This window comes from Nerophis lumbriciformis, linkage group LG13 (genome assembly GCF_033978685.3).
Source record: "Nerophis lumbriciformis linkage group LG13, RoL_Nlum_v2.1, whole genome shotgun sequence".
Classification (NCBI taxonomy): domain Eukaryota; kingdom Metazoa; phylum Chordata; class Actinopteri; order Syngnathiformes; family Syngnathidae; genus Nerophis; species Nerophis lumbriciformis.
In genome coordinates, this window is record NC_084560.2 from 22,331,180 (window position 1) to 22,357,920 (window position 26,741).

The 26,741-nt window shown below is 39.4% G+C and overlaps 2 protein-coding genes and 1 long non-coding RNA gene across 3 annotated transcripts in view; 1 reads left to right on the forward strand and 2 right to left on the reverse strand.

The window, feature by feature from the left end:
- Nucleotides 1-684: 684 nt before the first annotated feature.
- LOC133613747 (uncharacterized) lies at nucleotides 685-15,702 on the reverse strand. Its single transcript, XR_009816487.1, has 5 exons — nucleotides 14,649-15,702; nucleotides 13,458-13,539; nucleotides 13,153-13,288; nucleotides 2,400-2,500; nucleotides 685-959 (listed from the first exon to the last, which is right to left on the reverse strand). It is a non-coding gene; the product is annotated as an uncharacterized lncRNA (long non-coding RNA).
- On the forward strand, nucleotides 8,714-21,877 carry nme9 (NME/NM23 family member 9). The gene is made up of 17 exons (XM_061971504.1): nucleotides 8,714-8,813; nucleotides 8,894-8,951; nucleotides 9,139-9,242; nucleotides 9,310-9,381; nucleotides 13,170-13,283; nucleotides 13,482-13,563; nucleotides 13,676-13,758; nucleotides 13,845-13,937; nucleotides 14,655-14,809; nucleotides 15,065-15,261; nucleotides 16,676-16,820; nucleotides 16,897-17,004; nucleotides 18,322-18,473; nucleotides 18,543-18,687; nucleotides 21,069-21,307; nucleotides 21,375-21,434; nucleotides 21,737-21,877. Exons 1-17 carry the CDS (start codon nucleotides 8,781-8,783, stop codon nucleotides 21,802-21,804), a joined length of 1,908 nt encoding a protein of 635 aa, XP_061827488.1. The 5' UTR covers nucleotides 8,714-8,780; the 3' UTR covers nucleotides 21,805-21,877.
- smarcal1 (SWI/SNF related, matrix associated, actin dependent regulator of chromatin, subfamily a-like 1) overlaps nucleotides 21,874-26,741 on the reverse strand; it is a 25,251-nt gene continuing 20,383 nt past the window's right edge. The window contains exons 10-17 of the mRNA XM_061971503.2: nucleotides 24,865-25,005; nucleotides 24,568-24,786; nucleotides 24,399-24,469; nucleotides 24,020-24,122; nucleotides 22,760-22,942; nucleotides 22,593-22,693; nucleotides 22,412-22,508; nucleotides 21,874-22,069 (exon numbers count right to left, since the gene is read on the reverse strand). Of these exons, the coding sequence (XP_061827487.1) occupies nucleotides 21,959-22,069; nucleotides 22,412-22,508; nucleotides 22,593-22,693; nucleotides 22,760-22,942; nucleotides 24,020-24,122; nucleotides 24,399-24,469; nucleotides 24,568-24,786; nucleotides 24,865-25,005 (1,026 nt within the window). The 3' untranslated portion in view covers nucleotides 21,874-21,958. The remainder of the gene's footprint in view (nucleotides 22,070-22,411; nucleotides 22,509-22,592; nucleotides 22,694-22,759; nucleotides 22,943-24,019; nucleotides 24,123-24,398; nucleotides 24,470-24,567; nucleotides 24,787-24,864; nucleotides 25,006-26,741) is intronic.

The following is a 26,741-nucleotide window of genomic DNA, read 5'->3' on the forward strand; positions in this document are numbered from 1 at the left end:
GATGTATGTTGTAATATGTATATGTGCTTTGCTATGGAGGTTTTGTCCCACTCCAGACTGGGCCCCCTTAGGAACCCAGTCTAGATTGTAGTTTTTTACTCATCCTTCCCCAGCGTTTAGCTTTTCCTCATCTTTTACGGGGCGCCTTGTGGCAACCCATCAGTGTTCCTGTTCTGTAACCCTGTACACTGTTTGTTTGTCTAATCTTGAACGGGTTTGTGCTGAAAACAAAAGTTGTGTTGTACTTGCGCAATGACAAAAAAGACCTACCTAATACTTGAGGTAGAGTCAACTTCATTACCGTAAAATCTACAGTTGTTGTTTTCATTGTGTATTATTGTAAATCAGTCCTTCTTTATTAGTGGTGCATGCCCCTGAGGGGGTGCAGTGCGATGCCAGGGGGGGCACATGCCACCCCGGCGAGCATGCTTTATCAGTATCATGCTTCAAACCCCGTTTCGAAAAGCTGTGCACTACAAAACGTGCTTATTGTCGCCATTAAGCCTGACTTCTTCATTGTGATTTAAAAAATGAATCAGTTTTATCCATTTTTGTTTTGTTAGATAAAGGGGAAATGTGTCACGGCCCGAGCGCACCCCAGTGCGCATTCATCTGTGCGCCACTGCGTCTGCTGCAAGTGGCTGCATTCAATCGCCAATCAGCAATCTACACACCTGTCGCGGATGAGCTCTCCTGCCTTCTTAAGCCAGAATCCTGGGCCAGAACGTAGCGACCTGTTCCTGTACAGCAAGCCGAAATTCTCCAAGCTATATGCATACTCTCTCTCTGTGTTTTTCCCCCTCCGTGTTCATTGGTCTTGTGCCCCCTTTGGCCTTTTCCAGCAGCATTCCTCTGTTCCCGCGTTACGAGATGTGTGTCTCGTCTCCCTGTGTTCCCCTCTGGTTCTCTGGCTGCCCCTTTTGGATCTCGACCTCCCGCCTGGACACGGACTTTGACGCCTGTATACACGTAACAAAATGCACTTTTTTTGGAATTTTGCCTATTATTCAAAATCCGTATGTGTTTTTTCTGTTTTTAAATAAGATACAAATCTTTATTGTCCTTGCACAAGCATACACAGTACACCAGTTCAATGAATTTTGGACACGGTTTCTGTCCTCGGTGCAGAACAAGTAAATAATAAGTAAATTAAAAGACAAAAATATAAAAATATATATATATATCTAGAAAAAAAATATTGAAAAAAACATAAAACTGGAATCCTATGTACTAATTGCATAAATGTGTCATTAGGAGCAGATTATTGCACCTGTTATTTAAAAAAAAAAAGGTTGCTGATTGCTGACATTGCACTTGTGCCAGAAATGACACATTACACAGTTACATGTTTTTATTTAAAAACTGTCCCTCAGTCTATCTTTTAGTGTTTTCAACACCCTGAATCATCTCCCTTTGTCCCTTACCTCCATGTTTTCCGGAAAAATGTCATCTAAATCGAAGAAATTTGAGGAGGAAACTGAGGAAACTCTACTATGCAAAGCGAAAGCCATTTATCAACAACACCCAGAAACGCTGCCGGCTTCGCTGGGCCTGAGCTCATCTAAGATGGACTGATGCAAAGTGGAAAAGTGTTCTGTGGTCTGAGGAGTCCACATTTCAAATTGTTTTTGGAAACTGGACGTTGTGTCCTCCAGAACAAAGAGGAAAAGAACCATCTGGATTGTTATAGGCGCAAAGTTCAAAAGCCAGCATCTGTGATGGTATGGGGGTGTATTAGTACCCAAGGCATGGGTAACTTACACATCTGTGAAGGCACCATTAATGCTGAAAGGTACATACAGGTTTTAGAGCAAGATATGTCGCCATCCAAGCAACGTTATCATGGACGCCCCTGCTTATTTCAGCAAAACAATGCCAGGCTACGTGTTACAACAGCGTGGCTTCATAGTAAAAGAGTGCAGGTACTAGACTGGCCTGCCTGTAGTCCAGACTTGTCTCCCATTGAAAATGTGTGGCGCAATATGAAGCCTAAAATACCACAACTTGAACAACTTAAGCTGTACATCAAGCAAGAATGGGAAAGAATTCCACCTGAAAAGCTTAAAAAAATTGGTTTCCTCAGTTCCGAATGTGTTGTTAAAAGGAAAGGCCATGTAACACAGTGGTAAAAATGCCCCTGTGCCAACTTTTTTGCAATGTGTTGCTGCCATTAAATTGTAAGTTAATGATTATTTGCAAAAAATAATATGTTTCTCAGTCCGAACATTAAATATCTTGTCTTTGCAGTCTATTCAATTGAATATAAGTTGAAAAGGATTTGCAAATCATTGTATTCTTTTTTTATTTACGAATTACACAACATGCCAACTTCACTGGTTATGGGTTTTGTGTATAGTTCACAGCAAATCATAAGTGATATATTGGAGGAACTTCCTTACCTTTTTCAAGTGACTTCTCCCGAGACCCAACATTTCGTCTGAGGGGATTCTGCCTGAGGTCTCCAGAAAATAACTTGATTCAAGAAAAACGAGTGTCAACCCTGAAGACAAAACAGAAGGGCTAATTAGGGCTTGTTGGTTGAGCGTGTTGTAAAACAAGTGACCTAAATATGCTTCTGGAATCCGAGAGGTTGGGTGCTGTGAAGCGTAACACAACTTCTGTCAGGGAAGACAACGTTTCCCCGCTCAGTTATAGCACAGCCTCCATGCTCCTTGAGCACGCTCTGTTGTGATCTCACGTTGACACACAAGGCCGCTCCATCCATCACGCCCTCGATTTCCGAGGAGTCTTCTCTCAACCTGCTGTCACTCACGTGTCACCCCAGCATGACCCACCTCTAAGCTTTCAACAGCCAGCCACCTCCAATCTGTCTCTGAAGAAGACATTTTGAGCTTCTACCATCTCCACCTCCAGTATCTCCACTGCTCTCCTTCACGTCACAAGCACCTAATTCATGCCACCGCTTTCCTTAGGTGACCTACTTCTTGTCGGGGCCTATTCCGCCTCTTCACGCTAAATCATTAATTGTACTTCAAATCTCTCGTCCCTTTCCTTCTCCTCATACTAACTGAAATGATGGTTATGAGCCTGAGTAACCGACTGAGACTGCTGCCCAGGTCTTTAAAAGTCTCCATTCCTCTCATAAGCAATTAATTTTTTCATCAAGGCGAGATGGATTATACATCAGTCTGTGCTGAGGACAATACCAGGAACACTCAGAATCAGAAGAGTTTGATTATATTACATTTGTTGCACGGTGTCCTGAAGCGTTCCCTGTTAATGCACCTTTCCAGCACCCATTGCAATAGAATATCCACACAACTTTGAGAAAACTTTCGAAACTTTTGAAACCAGGCCACTCTGTTGCCCACAACAGCTATATTGCAAATAATATGACTCTATAACATACTATTCAGTTCAGTTTCAGTTTATTTCGAACATGCATACGATACAATGTAATGCATCACACATTTCCAGTGGTTTCATTACAGCACGTCCGAAAAGGAGTAGGAAGAAGCAGAGCTTATTTAATCCTACCCCTTTTCATACCATAGCAATTTTATCCAATTTCCTTGTTCTCTGTAACAGAACAGTGAACAAAGAAATAATAAATAAATAATATACCAAAGTATGCAAACAAATATTAAATACATAAATTATCTTTGTCTCAAGAAAAAAAAGGGTTTAAGATGTTTATCATAATGATTGTTCTGTGTACTTTGTGAACACTTGTAGTTTGAACAGTCTCTTAAACTGAATCATATTGGTGCTTAGTTTGATTTCTTTGCTTAATCCATTCCATAATTTAATTCCACATACAGATATGCTAAAGGTTTTAAGTGTTGTACGAGCATAGAAATGTTTTCAATTAGATTTTCGTCTAAGATTATATTTCTCCTCTTTTGTTGAGAAGAATTGTTGTACATTCTTGGGTAGTAGGTTATAAAGTTAAAAGTTAAAGTACCAATAATAGTCAGACAAACACTAGGTGTGGTGAAATGATCCTCTGCATTTGACCTATGAGGGGAGCAGTGAGCAGCAGCGGTGGCTGCGCCCAGGAATCATTTTGGTGATTCAACCCCCAATTCCAACCCTTGATGCTGAGTGCCAAGCAGGGAGGTAATGGGTCTTTGGTATGACTCGGCCGGGGTTTGAACTCACGACCTACTGATCTCAGGGCGGACACTCTAGCCACAAGGCCACTGATAATTGATAATAATAATCAATAATAATCATAATACTAAGCAATGATGTTGCTTGGTATGCGCCCTGCGCCCCTGACACATTGAAATGTGAAAGGACATAGTAAAGTCACTCTCCACACCTCATTTTCCTCATGAAAAACGATACATCGTGAACGACAACTTGTGTTTAAAATCATAGTACCGTATTTTTCGGACTATGAGACGCACTCAAAATCCTTTAATTTTCTCAAAAATCGACAATGCGCCTTTTAACCTGGAGCGCCTAATGTACGTAATAATTCTGGTGGTACTTACTGACCTCAAAGCAATCCCATTTGGTACATGGTGACCGGTAGATGGCAGTCACACACAAGAGATATGTGTAGACTGCAATTGGACGCCAGTAAACAACACCAAAACTTTAAATGTTCCATTGAAAATAAAGAACATTACACACGTTACAATGTTTTAGTATGACTTTGAAGCCGCACCGGTTGATGGATTGTCGGCCATTACGGCTACCGTAGTCAGAGATACAAGTATTATTATGGTGTGTGTGTATAAGGACCGCAAAATGGCACCCATTAGCAGACATTTTATCTGGCCAACTTTTCTTACCTTCTGATACCTGCTGATCTGTATTTGGGATCTGCATAAGTCCTGAAAATGTGTGCACTTCTGCCATTGTAGTCCGTGCCGATACCGTAGTCGATAAGCTTCTTCTTTTTCTCTATCTTCTTGTTATGTAACATTCATCCTTCGAAGTTGCCATTTCTAATATAAAGTAGTGTAAAGTTCTTACTTATATCTGTCAGTAAACTCGCCATGAAAACGCTAAAACATACCGGTGTAGTGAGTTTACATTATTCATCCAAGGAACTTTACTTATTAGAGAGTTCCAGTCGGATGGTTTTTCACGGGACACATTTCCGGCTTTGTTGTTGGACTAGTGAGCCACGGATGAGGAGATGCTGCTCCGTTATTGATTAAAGTAAAGTCTGAATGTCATTAAAACAGTTAGCTCCATCTTTTGACACTTCTTCCACTCCCGTCCTTGCACGCTACAACGCTACAACAAAGATGACGGGGAGAAGACGCTGCCGAAGGTGAGCCACGTAAATAAGACCGCCCACAAAACGGCACATCCTGAAGCGACTGTCAGAAAGCGGCTTGAAGATGATCTGTAAAACATCATCTATGCAACATTTTGACCAAAGAACCACCATTACATGTTATGTAGACCATAAGGAAGTATTTTACATTTAGAAAAAAATCATAATATGACCCCTATAATGCGCCTAATAATCCAGTGCGCCCTATGGTCCAGAAAAAACGGTAACGAGCAAAATAAACCTTGTTGTCAGCAGAAATGACAATCGCTCAACCTTTTGTGCATCTGCTCAGCGCAGACATGATCACCTGTACAAGGTATCGCAAAATGCTACTTTAGCCGCTACCAAAACAACTAGCAAGTAATTTCATAAAAAAATCAAAGACATAAACTTCATAGTAAATAAAAACACAATTCCTCTGCTTGGTGTGTTCATTTGTGTCGATGTTGTTTTAACGTTTAGGGGGAGGAAAACAACATACTGCGTGAGGAAATATGGTTGGTTGAAGTTTATTTTGAACATGCATACAGTTACAACATGATACATTACATTTACAGGTCTAAAAAGGAGTAGGAAGAAGCAAAGCGTATGTAATCCTACCCCTATTCCACTTCATAGCAATTACTAACACATATGTTCACTTCCTGTCCTCAATTTGTACTCAATTTACATGTAATGTAATTTGAGTACGTTAATCTACGTCACAGCAGCTCACACGAGGAACAAACCAAGAGTTTGTTTTCAGAGCAGCCAGCCCAAAACGTGTGTCAGAAACAGATTTTTACGTGATAATATACCATAATTGAAGGTTTTTATTACACTCTGCATTCATATTTTTCCTGTTTTTTACATTTTTGTTGTGTTTTGCTTGGTCTAAGAAGTAAAAGTTAATATTCAGTATTTATTGTTCATAGTTAATATTGTAAATCCCACTTTCTTTATCCATTTTTACTTTTTCTGTCATAATGTTTTTAGAACTCTATCGGACATTGTGACTTTTGGTATTAAGTGTTCCTGGGGAAAAAGAGGACCGAAACACACCAGTGACGTGCGGTGAGGTTGATGGCTGGTGAGGCACTGACTTCATCACAGTCAGATTTGCAAACATATGAACCCTAAAGAGTATCTTATTCACCATTTGATTGGCAGCAGTTAACGGGTTATGTTTAAAAGCTCATACCAGCATTCTTCCCTGCTTGGCACTCAGCATCAAGGGTTGGAATTGGGGGTTAAAAAACCAAAAATGATTTCCGGGTGCGGCGCCGCTGCTGCCCACTGCTCCCCTCACCTCCCAGGGGGTGAACAAGGGGATGGGTCAAATGCAGAGGACACATTTCACCACACCTAGTGTGTGTGTGACAATCATTGGTACTTTAACTTAACTTTAACTTTACACATACAAACTGTAGCACACAAAAAAGCACATTTAAATGATAAATGATAAATGGGTTGTACTTGTATAGCGCTTTTCTACCTTCAAGGTACTCAAAGCGCTTTGACACTACTTCCACATTTACCCATTCACACACACATTCACACACTGATGGAGGGAGCTGCCATGCAAGGCGCTAACCAGCACCCATCAGGAGCAAGGGTGAAGTGTCTTGCTCAGGACACAACGGACATGACAAGGTTGGTACTAGGTGGGGATTGAACCAGGGACCCTCGGGTCGCGCACGGCCACTCTTCCACTGCGCCACGCCGTCCCTAATAAAAAAAACTTTATTATGGTCTTACCTTTTCTTATAAATGCGCCACTGTTGTGCTGGATTAATGAACCCCCTGATGGGAGTGTTATATCAACTAAAGCCCTCACTTCAACTTTCCACGTGCAAGATTGAATCTATGTAAAAAAGTGTAACCGAGGGTTTATAAATGTCGCCTATACTGTATGAAACTACAAAATAACAAACACGGAGGCTCCAGTTTACACGAGGACCACTTTATTTACATTCTTTCAAAAACCTCCGCAACGTGACATCACTTCCGCTCTTAGCGCCTTCAAAATAAGAGCTCAAGGCATATACTGTATAACAGCGCATAACAGGAACTTAACATCACAAAGAGGAAAGCCCATAAAAATAGGTTACAAAAGTTATTTAATAAGAAGCCAAAAAGTGCAAAAACAATAATGTTCGTGTTGGAGGAGTTGTGAATTAGGTACAGCTGCAGTCTGCAGGTGTACCTAATGTTGTGGCCCTGCAGTCATTCACAACTCCTCCAACACGAACATTATTGTTTTTGCACTTTTTGGCTTCTTATGAAATAACTTTTTTAAATAGATTCAATCTTGCACGTGGAAAGTTTAAGTGTGGGCTTTAGTTGATATAACACTCCCATCAGGGGTTGCCGTGCATTCTACAGCGGGGGTGCAGGAGGCGAGCCTCAGCCAGCGCGTCTTTTGCAGCCGTTTTATGATCGCTCAGCACAAGAAATACGTTACACACATACAGTTGTTGACAAAATACACTGTACATTATATACCTCAGCTAACTAAACTATGGAAATGTATAATATAGTTCATAGCGATACGGTCTCACTGCACAGCAGACCAGCAGTTAGCCGAGTCCGTCCATGTTGAGGCACTGAGTGACGTGCCTCGACTGGCTGTTGTTCACCGCACTGTCTCTTCTCAGTATTTGAACGGCAAATGTGAAAATTCAGCGATTTTGAATAAAAATAATCTAAAACTGGTGAAGTTAAATGGAAAATAACTTTATAGTATAATCACTGGATACATTTAACAATTTAATATATATTTTTTTCTTTTTACATTTTTTTTCTTTCCATGATGGCAGGTGAGGCCCCGCCTCACCTGCCTCTAGTGACTGCACGTCACTGAAACACACATACTGTACAGCAGGTTTTTACAGCTAAATGTGTACATATAATTTATACACACATACACCTTGGCCCCCCCAGACACATTTTTTTTTCTCTCAATGTGGCCCCCTCGAGTCAAAATATTTGCCCAGCTCTGTCCTAGAACATCTGTTACAGCTGTCTATTAAATATAAGAGATGTATTTATTGTTTTCATGGTTGTTTACCTATGTACCTACATGAGACAGGAAACATATCATATTGCAATAAAATGCAGAGTAATGTATGTTCTACAGACAACAATACATTAAGTAATACACATATATTGTGTGTACATTTATCATAGTTCAGGGGGTTTGTATACAATTTGACTTGTTTGCTTGACAAGCCTGCCCCCTTGTGGCCGTGAAGTGCATGACTTGACGCGTGTCTTTTTTTTTTTTATCTGTTCAAGGCAAAAGGTAAGGAAAACTAAATTAAACATAGTCAAAATAATTTGGCTGTTTGCAATATTAGGAAGCTAAAATTACAACAACAACAAAAATCTTAGCTTCCACTCTTCCTACGGGGAAACCGGAAGTGGAGATGCCGGTTCCCTAGCAACTATATCGTCCACACGCGCGTGAGAGGATATCAGCAACAAGTCACTTTCACTCCATTTGTTCCCATTGGCCTATAGAAATTACGGCAAACTTGGGAAAATGACGGGCAAGAAGAAAGAGGCGACTTTGCAGGTTTGTCAAAAAGGACAAAACAAAAAGTTTTAATGGCATTAACTCCGACTTGACGTCGTCATTCTGTCCACTTCATGCAGGTTTCTGTCATTAACCAAGAGCAGTGGGAGGAGGTTCTTGCAACCAAAGGCTTAGCAGGTAAATACGTGACTTCCTTTGTGCTACATTCACGTCTAATTTAAAAAGAAATGATTAGTTAAAAAAAAAAAAAGTGTAGTTTTGTCACAGCAGCATTTTAACACTACTGATTGGATTGCATTTTAATGTTCTGTGGCGCCCTCAAGTGGTGGACCCAATAACTGCATCTTCGCGCTCTTCCCCCCAGTTGTGGATGTTTACCAACAATGGTGTGGTCCCTGTCGAGCTGTGCTTAGTCTCCTACGAAAAATAAAGAATGAACTCGGGGACGACCTCTTACATTTTGCCACTGTAAGAATTCCAGCGTGCAAAGGTTTCACATGAATACAGAATCTGAAATATGAGAGTTTGTGTGCAGGCCGAGGCAGACAGCATTGATGCACTGGAGAAATATAGAGGAAAGTGTGAACCCACCTTCCTTTTTTATGGGGTGAGTAGTGAGTACTGTATTACACATCAAATAATATAAAATGCTTAACAAATTAAATTAATCAATTTATTATCATATCTCATGTTCCTTCATTCAACCAGGTAAAAACTCATTGAGATTAGAATCTATTTTACAAGAGCGACCTGGCCAATCATTTATTAAATACATATAACAACAACAAAAACAGTAACAGTCACACACTATTGTTAAAAGCACAAATTACCTACAACATAAACATAAAAACATGCAATAGGTAAAACAAAAATAAAATGTTTCAATAAAAACTATTTAAAAACAAGTACAGTCGATCTTTTAAAACGGCCTGAAATTCTCCCAAAGTGATCAGTTCAGGTAGCCTCTGATCCTTTTGTAATTCATTCTATGACCATGGAGCAGCAAATCTAGAGGCTTTTTTACAGAGACTTGTGTTGGCTCTAGGAACCAACACACCAAGAATGTCCTGTGACCTAAAACTGTAGCGACTGGAGTCTCTACACATAAAAGAACATACATAAAGTTAAAGTACCAATGATTGTCACACACAAACTAGGTGTGGCAAAATTATTCTCTGCATTTGACCCATCATCCTTGATCATCCCCTGGGAGGTGAGGGGAGCAGTGAGCAGCAGCAGTGGCCGCGCCTGGGAATCATTTTTGGTGATTTAACCCCCAATTCCAACCCTTGATGCTGAGTGCCAAGCAGGAAGGTAATGGGTCCCATTTTTATAGTCTTTGGTATGACTCGGCCGGGGTTTGAACTCACAACCTACCGATCTCAGGGCGGACACTCTAACCACTAGGCCACTCACTAGGTTAAGGGGAACGTTTTAAGGGGGGAACGAGACCAAGAAGTGATTTACAAATAAAAACCATCCATCGAGAAAATCTGCGACGTGACAAAGATGGACAGTTTGCCTTTGCATACAAAAGTGCAAAGGTGGAGAAGGTTGCCATAACCAGTAATACAACGTAAGCCACAACAATATACAGTATTAATTTTTTTTAAATAAGTGTCGGGTGCATTCATAAAAAGCAAGTGTCCAAAATCTAGCAAAGGCGTACAATTGGTCAGAATCAAGCATTTCCTAACTTGTAGGGAAAAACAGCACTTGTTTATAAAGAAAAAAAACAATTTAATTTTAAGTTTAGCCACAAGTATTTGTATGTGTGATATTAAAAGACAGGTTGTCACCAATAACAATCCCCAAGTACATATATGTCGTAACCATTGCAAGTTCAACCACATGAGCAGTTGATATTTTTGGAATGTTCAATGGCAGTCGTTTGCCATTTGAAAATAACCTCACATTAATTATCTGCATTTAGCACTAGTTTCAACTCAGTCAGCTGGTACTGAACAGCATTAAAAGCAAACAGCTTTCAAGAAGCTCAAAGGTTTGCGCTGTAGCAGGGGATGAACAATATATGACCAGGTCATTGCATAAAAATGGAACGGAGCATTCGACACATTATCACAGAGATTGTTTACATTAATGGAAAACAACAGCAGACCCAACATGGAACCCTGAGGTACACCCTTTAATACAGGGAGAAAAGAAGAGGAGGACCCAGCGAACTAGACGCACTACGTTCTATCGGACAGGTATTTAGAAAACCACTTTACAGCATGCTGACATAGGCCAATCCTGTCCAGTCTTTCTGCCAAAATGACGTGGTCGACCGGATCCAATGATTTTGAAAGGTCAATAAAAACAGCTGCACAATATTTTTTTCAAACCAATGCTTCAATAATGTCATTCACAACTTTGATAGCAGCAGTTATGGTGCTATGTCTCTTCCCAACACCTGATTAATGTTAAAAAGCAGACCATAGGTGTCTAAGAGTTCTTAAGTTGTTCACTAACAAACTTTTCAAGAACTTAGCTTGGACGCATAACTTCGAGATGGGTCTACAGTTATTAACAGCAGTGGGATCTCCTCCTTTCAATAATGTTAAAAAATAGGCAGATTTCCATATGTTAGGAAATAGGAAAGATAAAAAATAGGGGTTAGAGGTTCTGCAATAAAATCAACGGCTGACTTTAAAAAGAAGGGCTCAAGTTTGTCAGGACCTGCTGATTTACCAGGATTTACTGGTTTTAAGGCTCTCTTGACCTCAAACCCATTAAGAGGTGTATAACTAAATGCATTGGCTATGGAAATGTGAAGGGATGGTGACATGTAAACCTTCTGAACATAAATTATTAGAGGTGGGAATCTTCGGCGACCTCACGATTCAATTAAAAATCGATTGATGCATCTTTAATATACTGTATGTATATTAATGCAGTTTTACATTTGATTTTGTTTCACTAAATAGGCGTTCATCACTTGAAACATTTAAAACATCCATCCATTTTCTACCGCTTGTCCCTTTTGGCGTCGCGGAGTACATCCTGGACAAGTCGCCACCTCATCACAGGGCCAACATAAATAGACAGACAACATTCACACTCACATTCACACTCACATTCACACACTAGGGCCAATTTTAGTGTTGCCAATCAACCTATCCCCAGGTGCATGTTTTTGGCGGTGGGAGGAAGCCGGAGTACCAGGAGGGAACCCCCGCAGTCACGGGGAGAACATGCACACTCCACACAGAAAGATACCGAGCCCGGGATTGAACTCAGGACTACTCAGGACCTTCGTATTGTGAGGCACATGCACTAACCCTGTGGCACCGTGCTGCAAATGCACTTTTAAAACAGTGCATTTGTAATAAGAAATTCCCATCACATTTATTAAATTAATAGAAATGTGTGTAAAACTGGAACATAAGTGCCCTAAAATAAAGGAGCTGGTCGGATCACTCGGTGAGGTGGGTCTCTGCAGTCAGCCAAATTTTAGAACTGTTTGCATGACTTCATTTACAATAATTAAATCGATTATCGATGTTTACGTATCGATTTTTGATAATAGTCCATGCCCGAATTGCGATGCATCTAAAAATGTATTTCGCCCACCTCTACAAATTATTATACTTGTAAATATTATAATAAATATAACATATGTTATAATAATGCTGTCAAAAACATATTTTTAATAAGATTAATCACACTTAAATTTGGATCAATCACAGGTCATTACTCGCTTTAAATTAACTTAAAGAAAGACCCCAATATATGGACACAAATGCAATTATATTGTCAGAATGTCATACAGGGACATTTTTAAAAGTTTAATTTAAATGCAAATCATCTATTTGCTTAAAACTTCCACTCAAATTATTATTTAAAGTCCCGTCAAAGTTTATTTTGAAGTGAAATTTGTCCCAGATCACACTAGTCGTAGTCTCTTTATTAATCATAATGTTGGCACTAGTGCCTGCATTGACCTGATCACTGACCTTATAGAAACCAGCGGCGCCTTTCAGGTAACCACCAAGATTAGGGAGCGTGTGGATTAAAAACTCAATTGCGTGAATAGTGCAATTTTTTTGTGATAATTCTCATGAGTTAATGCATTACATTTGACAACCCTAGTTATGATATATGGTGTTACTGTCCTCACTTATTTATTTTATAATGGGAGGAAAACGCGGCAAATTAAATTATATGGGGTATGGCAGTTTTTGCTACTGTCTGAAAAACTAGACCATTAACTTGGGCTGAGGTCACTACTGTATTTGAGAAAATTTAGTAACATAATCCTATTTTTTTTTTACAAATTATTTATTGTGGACTGTCATTGTTTTGCAGATGTATGAAGTGCTTAAAAGGCTTGTCCTGAATGCAGAATGTTAGTTGGCATAAACATTTCATGTCTTACTTGTGCTGTATGGACAGGGTGGGGAGCTGGTGGCTATGCTGCGAGGGGCCAATGCTCCTCTCCTTCAGAGGATGATCGTAGAAGAACTGGCAAAGGAGAAGTCAGTGCTGGAGCAAGGCGGTGAACGTAAAGTGAGCTGCAACATATATACAGAGACATACTACTTTTACTGTATATCCAGGGTGCCATCATAAAACCTTTATGAACTGTGCATGCATTTTTTTCAAGTATTTATCACACAAGTGTAAGAATAAGTTAGCCACTGTAAAATGTGGCAATCTACTTGTGTTGTTGAGTGTGTGTACTTGAGTATTTATGGTTCCTGCCAGGTAATAAATTATGTCCTGGATAATGAGAAGATAGAAGAGGAGGTTGTGCATCTTCATTCTGAGGATGGAGAAAACATAATAGGTGCTGTGGAAGTGATACAACAGTCATTATTTTCAGACTAGCACAAAATACTGACTGGAAGTGTTGTTATTGTACGGCTAATGGTTCTGTGTTGTGCATTTGCATCTTGTAGTTCCTGCCAGTAAGTCCTACACTGTCGCCATCATCAAACCGGATGTAGTGGCTCACGGCAAGGTTACTGAGATCATTATGAAGGTAGGGAGGCACTCGGACGCTCGTGTTGTTCGAAAAATCAATCTGACCTATTGTCATGAAATATAATCATCATTATTTTATTGCAGATTCAAGACGCAGGGTTTGAAATCCTGGCCCATGATGAACGTTTGCTCACTGAAGTGCAGGCGCGAGAATTTTACCAGCACAAAAGCACAGAGGTCTGGTATAGTACAAAAATTAATGCCTTGTGTAACATACTTTTTATATATTTTGATAAAGATTATCTGACTATCCAAATGGGACAAGTGTATAGTATAGTACAGTGTTTATTCAGTAGTGAAATGTGAAACTGTACCTAACTGGATAAAAATAATATGTAATGTAGGCTTGAATAGTTTAATTTAGTACTTTATTGTAGTTTAAGCATGGCATAGTATGATCAAGTATATTATAATACAGTACTGTAGATCCCTACATCATAATTGACAGTTACAATAAGGTGTTTTGTAAAACAGTGTACTGTACAACTATGAACATACACAGATATCCTTGTTTTAAAGTCCATGCTAAAGACGTGTACACCAACTAAGGGCCTCAGCGATGACATTTTGAGGTTAGTTTTGAGCTATGAATTCTAAATGAGCATTCACATGGGAAATATTCTGTTCCAGCACAATTTGTTACAACACACATCCATACTATGTGCATTTCTGCAGGAGGCTTAAATAAAGCTGCTGGGTAATCTGATTTTGTTTTTGCTTAATGAGCTATTTGTAGGAGGCTAAATCATTAAATATTCAAGCAATGTAAAAAAAATGTGGAGGTATGATTAAATGAAATATTGAGTACTATTACATCATTTTAAATCAATACCATGTAAGTTGCTCTACATGTTATATGTTGCATAATTATTCAAGTGTGTATGTGACCTGCAGGATTGTTTTGAAGACCTGGTGCAATTTATGTCCAGCGGGCCCTCCCACATTCTGGTGCTTTGTCAGCTTGGGGACTCAGCCAGTGTGGTGCAAGCCTGGCTTGACTTCATCGGCCCTACAAACATAGAAGAAGCCATGAGAGAGAAGCCAGAAAGGTGAGATAGCAGAAACTGTGTACAAGGTATGTGCGCATCTCCCGTTTGCCACCTTGCAACCTAGTATCTGTTATCAGTCAGAATGTGTTGTGATTACTTCGTTTGCTGTGGCTGACATGAGTGCATACAGAAATGATTGCACCAGCAAAAAGCCCGTCTATGTCAGCCACACCCAAACATGATGCTCCTCCATGGTCGAGCACCAGCCAAGCAACCATCTGCTCTTCTCTTATTTCCCTCCCGTGTACCGGGCAGCTTGAGGGCACAATACGGCACACAGACGCTGTTCAACGCAGTGCATGGCAGCGAGGACAGCGACCGGGCCAGCAGGGAGCTTGCTTTCTTCTTCCCCAACATTAGCACAGCCTCGGGAACGGAGCAGGATGCGGAGGAAGAGCGTGTAGAGAGGACGCTGGCTCTCATCCGGCCTGACGTTGCCAGGGAAAACAGAGGTGGGGTCTGAGCCAAGTACAAAAGCACATGCCTTTACATGTGCATGCAACCTTACACACTCTGACATGGTTCTTGTACACCTGCACAATCTTGTGACATCTACCGGTAATACAGAAACACATCCGTAAAAGATGCTGAACTCAATATTCAGTAGGTTACAGTATATGTTTGCGTCCATGTTTCTACCAATGAACTGTCACTCCGGAGTGCCGGCAGGACTCATGCAGCCCCGGACCATGACAATATCATCACCATGCTTGACTGTAGGGAGGACACACTTATTGTTGTACATTCTTAAGTGTTAAGTTATATTAACATATGCTGAAATAAAAGGTGTGTACTCACTTTTGTGAAGTATTGCACATTTGGATCATTAGATTAGATTGTGCAGGTGTGCCAAATGTCCGTGCAGTTACACTATATCGCCAAAGGTATTTGGCCACCTGCCTTGACTCACATATGATAAATGATAAAATGATAAATGGGTTGTACTTGTATAGCGCTTTTCTACCTTCAAGGTACTTGAAGTACCATACCATTCCTAACCCATAGGGTTCAATATGACCCTTTGCAGTTATCACAGCTTCAACTCTTCTGGGAAGGCTGTCCACAAGGTTGCGGAGTGTGTTTATAGGAATTTTCTTCCATTATTCCAAAAGCACATTGTGAGGTCACACACTGATGTTGGTCGAGAAGGCCTGGCTCTCAGTCTCTGTTCTAATTCATCCCAAAGGTGTTCTATCGGGTTCAGGTCAGGACTCTGTGCAAGCCAGTCAAGTTCATCCACACCAGACTCTGTCATTCATGTCTTTATGGACCTTGCTTTGTGCACTGGTGCACAGTCATGTTGGAAGAGGAAGGGGCCAGCTCCAAACTGTTCTCACAAGGTTGAGAGCATGGAATTGTCCAAAATGTTTTGGTATCCTGGAGCATTCAAAGTTCCTTTCACTGGAACTAAGGGGCCAAGCCCAACTCCTGGAGTGGGCCGCTTCCTCTTCCAACATGACTGTGCACCAGTGCACAAAGCAAAGTTCATAAAGACATGAATGACAGTCTTGTGTGGATGAACTTGACTGGCCTGCACAGAGTCCTGACCTGAACCCGATAGAACACCTTTGGGATGAATTAGAACAGAGACTGAGAGCCAGGCCTTCTCGACCAACATCAGTGTGTGACCTCACAATGCGCTTTTGGAAGAATGGTGGAAAATTCCTATAAACACACTCCGCAACCTTGTGGACAGCCTTCCCAGAAGAGTTGAAGCTGTAATAGCTGCAAAAGGTGGACCGACATCATATTGAACCCTAAGGGTTAGGAATGGGATGGCACTTCAAGTTCATATGTGAGTCAAGGCAGGTGGCCAAATACTTTTAGCAATATAGTATATTTGTCTTTGTTGATTTTGTTTTTAAGAGGAGATTATGGACCGGATAAACAAGTCGGGCTTCAAAGTATCTCTCCAAAGAGAAACGTTGCTTACAGAAGAGCAAGTCAGACAGTTTTACGTCCAACGTATTGAGAAGGATTACTTTCCTGCACTGCTGCAAAGCATGACCAGGTAACTTGAACATGCAAAACTAAGTAGTGTATGTATTACAGTACTGTGTGTACTCATCATGTCCGTGCCCACACAGAGGACCAGTGCTGGCTTTGGCTCTCACCAGAGAAGATGCTGTACAACAGTGGAAAGACATGCTTGGTCCTTCTGATGTTACAAGAGCTAAGGAGGAGAACCCTGAATGGTAAGCATCATATTTCACCAGTTACACAAACATGATAAACTAAGGGTCTGGAGAAAACGTATTTATGGTAACACTGTACATACCTATTTTTGGAGGAACCAAGTTTCTCACTTGGGTCTAGAGCAGGGGTGTCAAACTAATTTTAGACCGGGGGCCACAAAGAGAAACATCTACTCCCAAGTGGTAAAATCACGGCCCGATAACTTAAAAATAAATACAACTTCAGATTGTTTTCTTTGTTAAAAAATAGAACAAGCACATTCTGAAAATGTACAAATCATAATGTTGTTGGATTTTTTTTACACTTACATGTTGCGGTTAATAGTATTCTATCTTTATTTGTCGTTATTTATATTTTCAGAATAAATTATGTGATAATGTTCATCAGTCAACTCATTGGTTTTCTAAATTATATCAAAATCAAATTACAGGATGTTTTTTATGTACCGTAGTTTGATCATTTTCCTCGACTGATGTACTAACATCATGCGGTTTATTTTGTACATATGTAGCATCATCTACAAAGATACACAGAATTGCTACTATGGCATTCAGTGGACACATTTAGAACATTAGTTTCTTTCATTCAAAAATGTCAGGTTAATTTATATATTTAGCAAACTCATCCCTCGGGCTGTACGTTTGACACCCCTGGTCTAGAGCAAAAAACGTGCAGGAAAAGATAGTGTAGGTCACAGAAATTTAACAATCAGAAGAAAGAAGTTGAACAAGCACTACGAGCATACAAACATTTCTCATGTAAATTCGCGGAAATCTATTTTAACATTGCATCGAGGTTTAAAAAGGATTATTTTAAAGTGCTTTAGAGTGGTTTAAATAACCTGGTCTTTTACAAGAAAGTTATTTGAAAAAATTGTAATCATAATGATAATTTGCAAATGTGTACATATATTGTGTACAGTCTACTTAAAATGTTTTTCCTCTGCATTCCAGCTATTTTTTTTCCAACATAATGTTTTCTATGTGATTTAAGGAAAACATTTAAAGAAAATTATTGTCAATGATCAACACATGTTTTGTGGGTGGGACTTAGCAGCTAATTGACTGTAAGTCATTGACTATTCATTCAATCATAAAAAAACTGGGAAAAACTTCAGAACACATCTCCAGAGCATTTTGATACCTTTTCACCACTTACCCAGCCCGTACCCTGCATCTGTAATGTGTTTGATTTTAGGCACAATTCAAGCTCCTAGTTCCAAAATTGCCCTTATTCATCATAAATGGTGGCAAACTCATAAAAAAATGTGTAATTATCTAGTTGAATATTTGTTTATCTTTTTGTGGGATCCTTAGTCTTAGGGCCCAGTTTGCTGTGGGAGAGCATCTAATCAATCAGCTGCATGGTAGCGAAAGTGTTGAGGAGGCCTACCGGGAAATCACCTTCTTCTTCCCTGTACAGCAAACGCTGGCGGTGATCAAACCCGACACCATGGAGGAACACAAAGGTTGCAAATATTTCAAAATAGCTTGTGTGTCTGTGGAATACAATTATTTCCTGTGATCGCTCCCTACAGAAAAGATTTTGGAGGAGATCCGTGAAAGAGGGTTCTCAGTCAGCCGTCTGGAGGAGAAGCTCCTGTCCAGGGAGACAGCAGAGGTGTTTTACGAAAAACACAGAGACCAGCCTTTCTTCAACCAGCTGGTGGAGTTCATGTGTGGGTTAGTTCACCACCTTAAAAAAAAGCACACCAAATGAAGGCATGTGGCAGATTTGTCCCAATTCCCTAAAGAAGTTGTCATGGAGTAATGTTTACTGCAACAACTCCAGGCAGCCAGACAGAAAGTCAATATTTCTCTCTTGCCTTTTTTATTTTATTTTAAACATCACACTTAGGATGTGGAATTATCTTCAACTTTCCCAGTGCATTTGTTCTCACATTCAGTCATTACAAAACTGCTTTCTTCCCGGATGTTAAGAAAAGTTTGAGAATGTGAGAGCTGCTGCATGCTCTTCTTATGTATTTATATTAGGGCTGCCAAGTGTTTACTTTTTTTAAATCAGATTAATCACACTGTAATACTGTATGATTAATGATGATTAATCACCGGTTATTATTTGCTTGCATAATTATAGTTTGCTTAAGAAATACCCTAATATTTGGATACAAATGCAATTTGGTAGTCAGAATGTCATACAGGAACTTTTTAAAATAATTTACTGAACTGCAAGTCATTGATTTGCTCAAAACTTGGTGACATTAAGTATAGTAAGAATTACGTGCCTATTTTGAAAGTCTTTGCAATAATATAGCAAACTAGGCCCAGATGTACATTATGGTGCGCACCATGAAAGTTGCCAGATTAAGCAACAGTCGCCAAGTTGGCAACACTGCATGCGGTGGCTGTCCATTTAGAAATTGTTTAACTTGCATGTATCTGTGGTGAACACATATAAACTGCCGCAAGCATAGTTTGCTGTCCTCTGTTTGCTGTCCTCACGTTCATGTTTCGCTATAAGATGCTATTTTAAACTTAATGTGCGCCGATGCTAAAAAAGTTTGTCGCTGCAAGACTGAATAAAAACATCAGTTTTATTTAAAGTTTCGTCAGAGTTAGTTTTGAAGGTCCCAGAGCACATCGCTCTATCACTGATCACTGCCTCACTGCCTGTGCAATGCGAGCCAGGTTCTGACGGTGAAAACAAACACCATGATTAATCTTTTTATTCATTTATAACACGATACATTTTTTTAAATTAATCACATGCGTTCATCCATCTGTCGCGTTATTTCTTTGTAACACAGCAGGCTCCTTTAATGAGCCCACGCTCCAAGTGTTGCAGACAGACGCTTGACAAGCGACTTGATTGCCGCAGTGGCAAAAACAAACAATACGGGACCGGGAAGACGCGAGGAAAGAAGTACAAAAACTAGATTTCCCGGCAAAAATGTAAAGTTTTGACAGGTAAGCAAAGGAGGCATACTGTAGGCAATCAACAGCATTCAAAGGAGAGAACTGGGGGATGCCGTGGTAAAAGCAGCTAAGCAGACTGAGGAAGAATTCTCACAACAACTCAAATAAATGTCAGATATCACCATTTATTTGGAGAGAATTAACAATGCAAGTATTTTTTCCATCCATCCATCCATCCATCCATTTTCTACCGCTTGTCCCTTTCGGGGTCACGGGGGGGTGCTTGAGCCTATTTTTTTTTTTAAATCTGTCTCCAGCAAAAAGGGAACTTTTATCATGTTGGACTAAAGAGCTGGTACTTGAGCAGTCATTATTACTATCTACTTCACTTCTTTTTATTTTTATTTTTTTTATAAATACTGGTGTTGTATCTGCTGATGTAGTTCCGGCAGATACCGGTACATGTCAAAATGTCAAATATCGGCTCCGATCTCTCGTCACTATCTGCCTCTTAACACTATCTCACATTAGGTACCGCCTATGCATGAGAAATGAAACACTTTACTACTGTTATTAACACACGTTTTACTTTTTTTTTTTTACCAACCAAAACTTAACATTTACCTAAACCATTCTCATAGTGTTCAACAGTTATTATACCATACAAGAAAATAACAAGCCAAAGTTAAAAGCGGGGAAAAATAATCCAAACATTGTTTTTAATAAAAATATTTACATGTTCTCCCTGTGCATGTGTGGGTGAGGTTTTTTTTCGGGTACTGCGGCTGTCCTCCACATCCTAAAAATATGCATATTTAGTTATTTGGAAACATTTTAATTGTACATACCGGTAGGTTTGAAAGAGAGTGAATGGTTGTGCGATTATCTGGGGACCAAAGCAGGGTGTAACCCGCTCAACAATGTGAGTTCAGTTTCTTATATTTAAACACATTTTAGTCATGACATTTTTTAAACTTCCCTAGAACAAAATCTTTAGTTTATACCAAAGACTTGTCCGAACATAAAAATGTGAACATGTATTCAATAAAACAATCTAATCCAACTACAAAACATTATTGTTCATCTGTTTTGAATGGTTTATAGATACCGGTAAACTGCTGGTGTTGTTTCACCTTACTTGCAAACTAAATGTTACATATAAATTGTGAGTTCCTGTCTTGTGACAGGAGTACCTGTCTGATGATGGTCTTGGAAAAGGAGAATGCTGTGGAAGAGTGGAGAGCTATGATGGGCCCCACAGATCCCGACCAAGCTAAGGTGATATCCCCGAACTCTCTGAGGGCTCGCTTGGCCTCTGATGTCCTCCACAACTGTGTGCACGGCTCATCAAGTCAGCATCACGCCGAGGAGGAGATTAAATTAGTCTTCGGTTGCATGCCAGAGCTCACAGATGAAGACAGTTTAGGTAAGACCGTCATGTGACTGCTTTCAGGTTGCTTTGATGTGTTAAAATTCCACGTAATTGTCTGCAGATGAAAAGACAACAGGTCCACATGATGTCTCTCCTGAGAACTATCAACATCATCAAGAAGGTAAACAACATGAAATGTGTTATTGGCTTAGTAATATTCACAACACTCAATATACACTGACCAGCCATAACATTAGGTACACCTTCACAGTGTAATGCCATCTAAGAGCTGTACCACACATTCTGCCTTTGTTGAGTTTTGATTGACACTATGAACTATTCATTCAACAAGAGTATTGTTCTGAATGTATTATTTTGATGTTCTACTATCTCTTGTATTATTTGCAAGTGTACCTAATGTTGTGGCCGTTGAAGTAACACTGAGCTGGTCATTGACATGATCTTTTCCCTTCACACATGAAGAACATGAATCAAATACACACCGTCTTCAAGCTGGAGTAAATGGAGGTCATGAAGAAGCATCACGATGATTCCCCGCACTTTTCTTATCTTCGACATTCAGCCATGAAATCATGAAATAAACCTGACGAGAGGTCCTCAATAGCTACTAGACAAGTTTATTTTACATTTTCTCTAATGAGTAAAAATATATATTGAGTGTTGCAGTCAGCCATGATACTGCTTTCAAAAATCAGCGCAGAGGTTGACTTCTCTTATTAGGGTTTCGTCGTCCATCTTGTCATCATTACTGAAAGACCTCTCAAACATGTCTGCAATGCTCCTCTGTAGGTGATCCTGCACAGATTCACATAATTAAGTAATACAACAGATCTTGATCAGTTTTTAAAGTGTGACATAGTGAGCATCCTCTCAGGGAACTTAATACAACAGTTGAGGCCCTAAACTTGATTTACTAATTCATATTTAGAGTAGTTTCTATCTCACCCAGACTTTGTTTACTCTCTCACTGAAGGAACTAAACATCAGTTAAGTCTGACTTTGAGATAACTTTGAGATGTCTTTATTTCTGTAAAGCTGCTGCAACTCCCCTGCCACCTTCTAGATGAGCAGCCCGCTTTACACTTCCCTGTATATCGCTGACATTCATAAAGTATGTAAAAGTGTGTATTTGGTTACCCTAGTGTGGAATTGAGCCGTCACTGCATTGGATGAGAGGTTGGACTCTGAAAGACCAACCTGCTCCAACACTTTCATTTTTGTTTGGATCATTGGCCTGCAACAAGCGGAGAAGCAAACTCAAAACAATCAAGCACACTGTTGAGAACTACTATGAATTCTGGTGGTTGTCCAAACATACCACAGGTGATCATCAGCTGTTCCCTTAGCAACCAAGTAGTGAATGTTCACATTATTGGTTTGACCGATGCGATGCACCCTGTCTTCAGCTTGGACCAGAACCTGCGTTGAAAAAGTATTCAATGACAACAGCAAAAAGAACATCTGTGAAGTTGAACTCGATCTTACCCCCGGGTTCCAGAAAAGTTCTGCAAATATCACAAGGTCGGCGGCGTGCAGGGTCAGGCCCATGTTGGCGGCGGTGATAGACAGCACGGCCACGCAGGTCTTGTTAGAATACTGAAACTTGTCGCACAGCAGCTGGCGCTCACTCGATGGTGTCGTCCCGTCAATGCGAATAAAACAGACATCCTGTTGACGCAAATTAGAGCTAACACTAACAGATCTTATTAAAGGGGCAGTTTGCAACCTTTACAGGGATGCCCGGAGGGTGCTAACTTTCTAATGTGTTTTAAGCATTACATCCCACCTTCTAACACCTTTTAGCCCATTACAACGTAACTCGGACCATTGCGTAACATTAGCTTTGTGTGTTGTTAGCAAAAAAATTAGCAATTTGGCTGGCTAACGTTAGTTGCCATTCAATGAATGTATATTCTATTGTAACATCAACATGACTGCAAATTGTTAGTTGCTTCTGTGAAACTGCTTTTATGTGTATGCAAGCGCTCCCTGCAAGTAGACAACCTGAACGGCACACAAACTTATCAGGCCGGGAAGCAATTTTTATTCAATATACTTACTAATTGTGAAAAATACAGACTTTTTAAAAATGACTACCGTATTTTTCGGAGTATAAGTCGCACCTGCCCAAAATGCATAATAAAAAAGGAAAAAAACATATGTAAGTTGCACTGGAGCCCGGCCAAACTATGAAAAAAACTGTGACTTATCTCATTTACTGTTACAAAATTTCAACATTATTCATGACTTTCTTTTTTTCTAAGTTTATGAATTGTTTTTGTTCTTTTCAGCATGGGCTTGGTACTTCTCTGTAAGGTGGCAAATTACAATAGCATTGGAGTGTTTTTATTGTGCAGAGCTCTTCAATATTTAATGTGTTCAGATATTGTTGGAAAATTCCACCTCCAGTGTAGGTTAATGGGATGGATGATCTTCAAGCTGAAAATAAGCATGTATGGTTTTCTCCAAGAAGCACTAATAAGACAATAGGGTACTGCTATTACAATGGATTACTGTAGTGGTATTGTTATTGCAGCTGTATTTTTAAGTCCTTAGATTGAGATCCAAACGATCTGCTTCAAGCTATGCTGACTTCCTTTAGTTAACCTATGTATGTATTTTATTTGTAGAAATGTGGGAATTCTCAAAATGGGCATCTGCATGAACAATATGATTTGCCTGAGTGACTGGACAGGACATATTAAAAGAAAAAAAAGAGGTAGAAAAGTGCAAACTTGAACTCACCTTTTTAACAAGTTCGTTTTTAATGTGATCCAACACCAACTTATGATGGGCGAACACTAGGAACTTTTCCCTCCCACACTCCAACATGTCAGTGATGTATTCCCTATTAAAGGTACAAAAAATGATTTCTTAACACATCTTCATCCACACTTGATAAACATACTGAATGTGTAAGACAAGTGTTTCTTCACACCAAACTCATCTAAGCATGCCTTAAGGGACTTTACTCTTTGGAAGCATGGAATTGACCAAAATGACAACAATGGGCTCTTGCTTTACCCCTTATTGATTAAAAGTTGTGTCTCACTATTTTTGTCCATACAGAAATGTTACAAAACTTCCCAGATCAGAATGAAATATTTTGAAAGTGAGTACATACGTAATGGCTTGTAGCTTCGCTTCAGCTGTGTGGTTATAGAAAATAAGGAGGGCTTCTTTTTCATCCTTTTTCTGAAATGGAAAAATAAAATGTTTGTTGCTTGTGGAGAAAGTATTGCAGCGAATAAAATAATTGGTGGCATGTTCAATCATTGTCAAAGATTACTCACGTTATTGTGTCCCTTGGCTAACTGCAAGGCCGCAGCTGAAAGAGCTGCTTTGGTACGGTTGCTGACCCCATCGATGGTTACCGTGACAACTTTGCGTTGTTTGGAAGGAAGCTGGGAGAGAACTTCGGACTTGAGCCGCCGCAGCATCAAAGACTCAGACAGGAGCAGTTTTAGTTCGCTGAGATGGGAGGAGCCAGAGTAATCCCAACCCCAAGCCGACTGGCGAAGAGAGATGGAAAGTATTTAATTGGTTCCTACAAAGTTCAGCTCTATCGCTGGATTCGTACTCGTAGATACCTGTTTGGCATCACAGTAGCGCAGCCCAAACTCGTGGAAGCGCGGGAAGAGTGACGGTTTGACAGCCAGTATCTGGGTGTAGAGCTCAGAAGGTCTGGACATGGCAGGGGTCCCTGACAGGAGAATGACTCGCTTGGCTTTCTGGGGGTATGAAGGCAATGCAGACAAAAGATAGAATTAATCTGTAAAATGAGACTGAAAAAGGCACACATTTTCTAAGCAGCATTACAAGTTTATACAATATATAATACAAGATTCTCTATTACAAGAATAACATAAGAACTAATTAGAATAAGAATTAAACAATTGATTGTTGACTTTTGTCTTAGTCAACCAATAGTATGTATTAAAATGCCCATGCATAATTGGTATAATAAATTAATAAACAATTACTAGTTGTAATTACATTACTATATTAACTGAAGTACAAGACAACACAATTGTTTATATGTTAAATGTATATATATATATATACACATATATATATATATACTGTATATATATATACCGTATTTTTCGGACAATAAGTCGCAGTTTTTTTCATAGTTTGACTTATACTCAGGAGCGACTTATGTGTGAAATTATTAACACATTACCGTAAAATATCAAATAATATTATTTAGCTCATTCACGTAAGAGACTAGGCGTATAAGATTTCATCGGATTTAGCGATTAGGAGTGACAGATTGTTTGGTAAACGTATAGCATGTTCTACATGTTATAGTTATTTGAATGACTCTTACCATAATATGTTACGTTAACATACCAGGCACGTTCTCAGTTGGTTATTTATGCGTCATATAACAAACACTTATTCAGCCTGTTGTTCACTATTCTTTATTTATTTTAAATTGCCTTTCAAATGTCTATTCTTGGTGTTGGGTTTTATCAAATAAATTTCCCCCAAAAATGCGACTTATATATGTTTTTTTCCTTCTTTATTTTGCATTTTCGGGCCGGGGTGACTTATACTCCGGAGCGACTTATACTCCGAAAAATGCGGTGTATATTTTTATGGCTTTCAAAAATAACGAGTTAGGTCATAAGATTAATCAATAAAAATTATAGCACAAATCATGTATAAATACAAATTAATAAACACACTTTATTTTGACCTGTATGCTTCTTTACCTTAACTGTGGACGATGGTTACTTAAAAAGCGGCACAGGTGGCTGTACAGTCAGTGATCAGGTGAACGCATAGATTAGTGCAAAGATTAGTGAGAAGGCTGGCTGTTGTGCTCGCTGGTAAATATCACTACAAAATATACCCTAGTGGGACTTTAGATAAAACTATAACCAAGTTTAGAGCAAACAAATTATGTGCATCCAAGTAAAACATTTTTTTAAATGTTCCTGTATGACATTCTGTCAATAAAAATTGCATTTGTTTCAAAATATTGGGGTCTTTTTTTAAGTTAATTTAATGTATGCAAGCAATAACCTGTGATTAATCATGATTCATCCAAATTCAAAACTGTGGTAAGTCTGATTTTTAGAAATTAATCATTTGACGGCAGTGAAATAAATTGTACTGCAAAATATATATATTTTTAGCTAATCTACAGTTCTTTAAGGACTTGATCAATTACTGTAAGCATCAACGCTCCTTCCCCGCTGTTGGCTATTTTGCAAACAACTTTTAGAACCTTTTTTGAGCAGCTGTTGGTTTTATGGATGAATCTATCCGGACCACTTGTGTCTGACAGTGAGAAAAACTGACTGACTTTGCATAAATACATTTCTAAACCCAAATATAAGACCATTTTAGACTTATTTCTGGGGGAAGGGGTCATAGTCTTATATACAGGTCAATACTGCAGGTGCACCTAATGAAGTAGCTGGTGTGTAAACCAAATTTTCAACTAAGGGCAGCA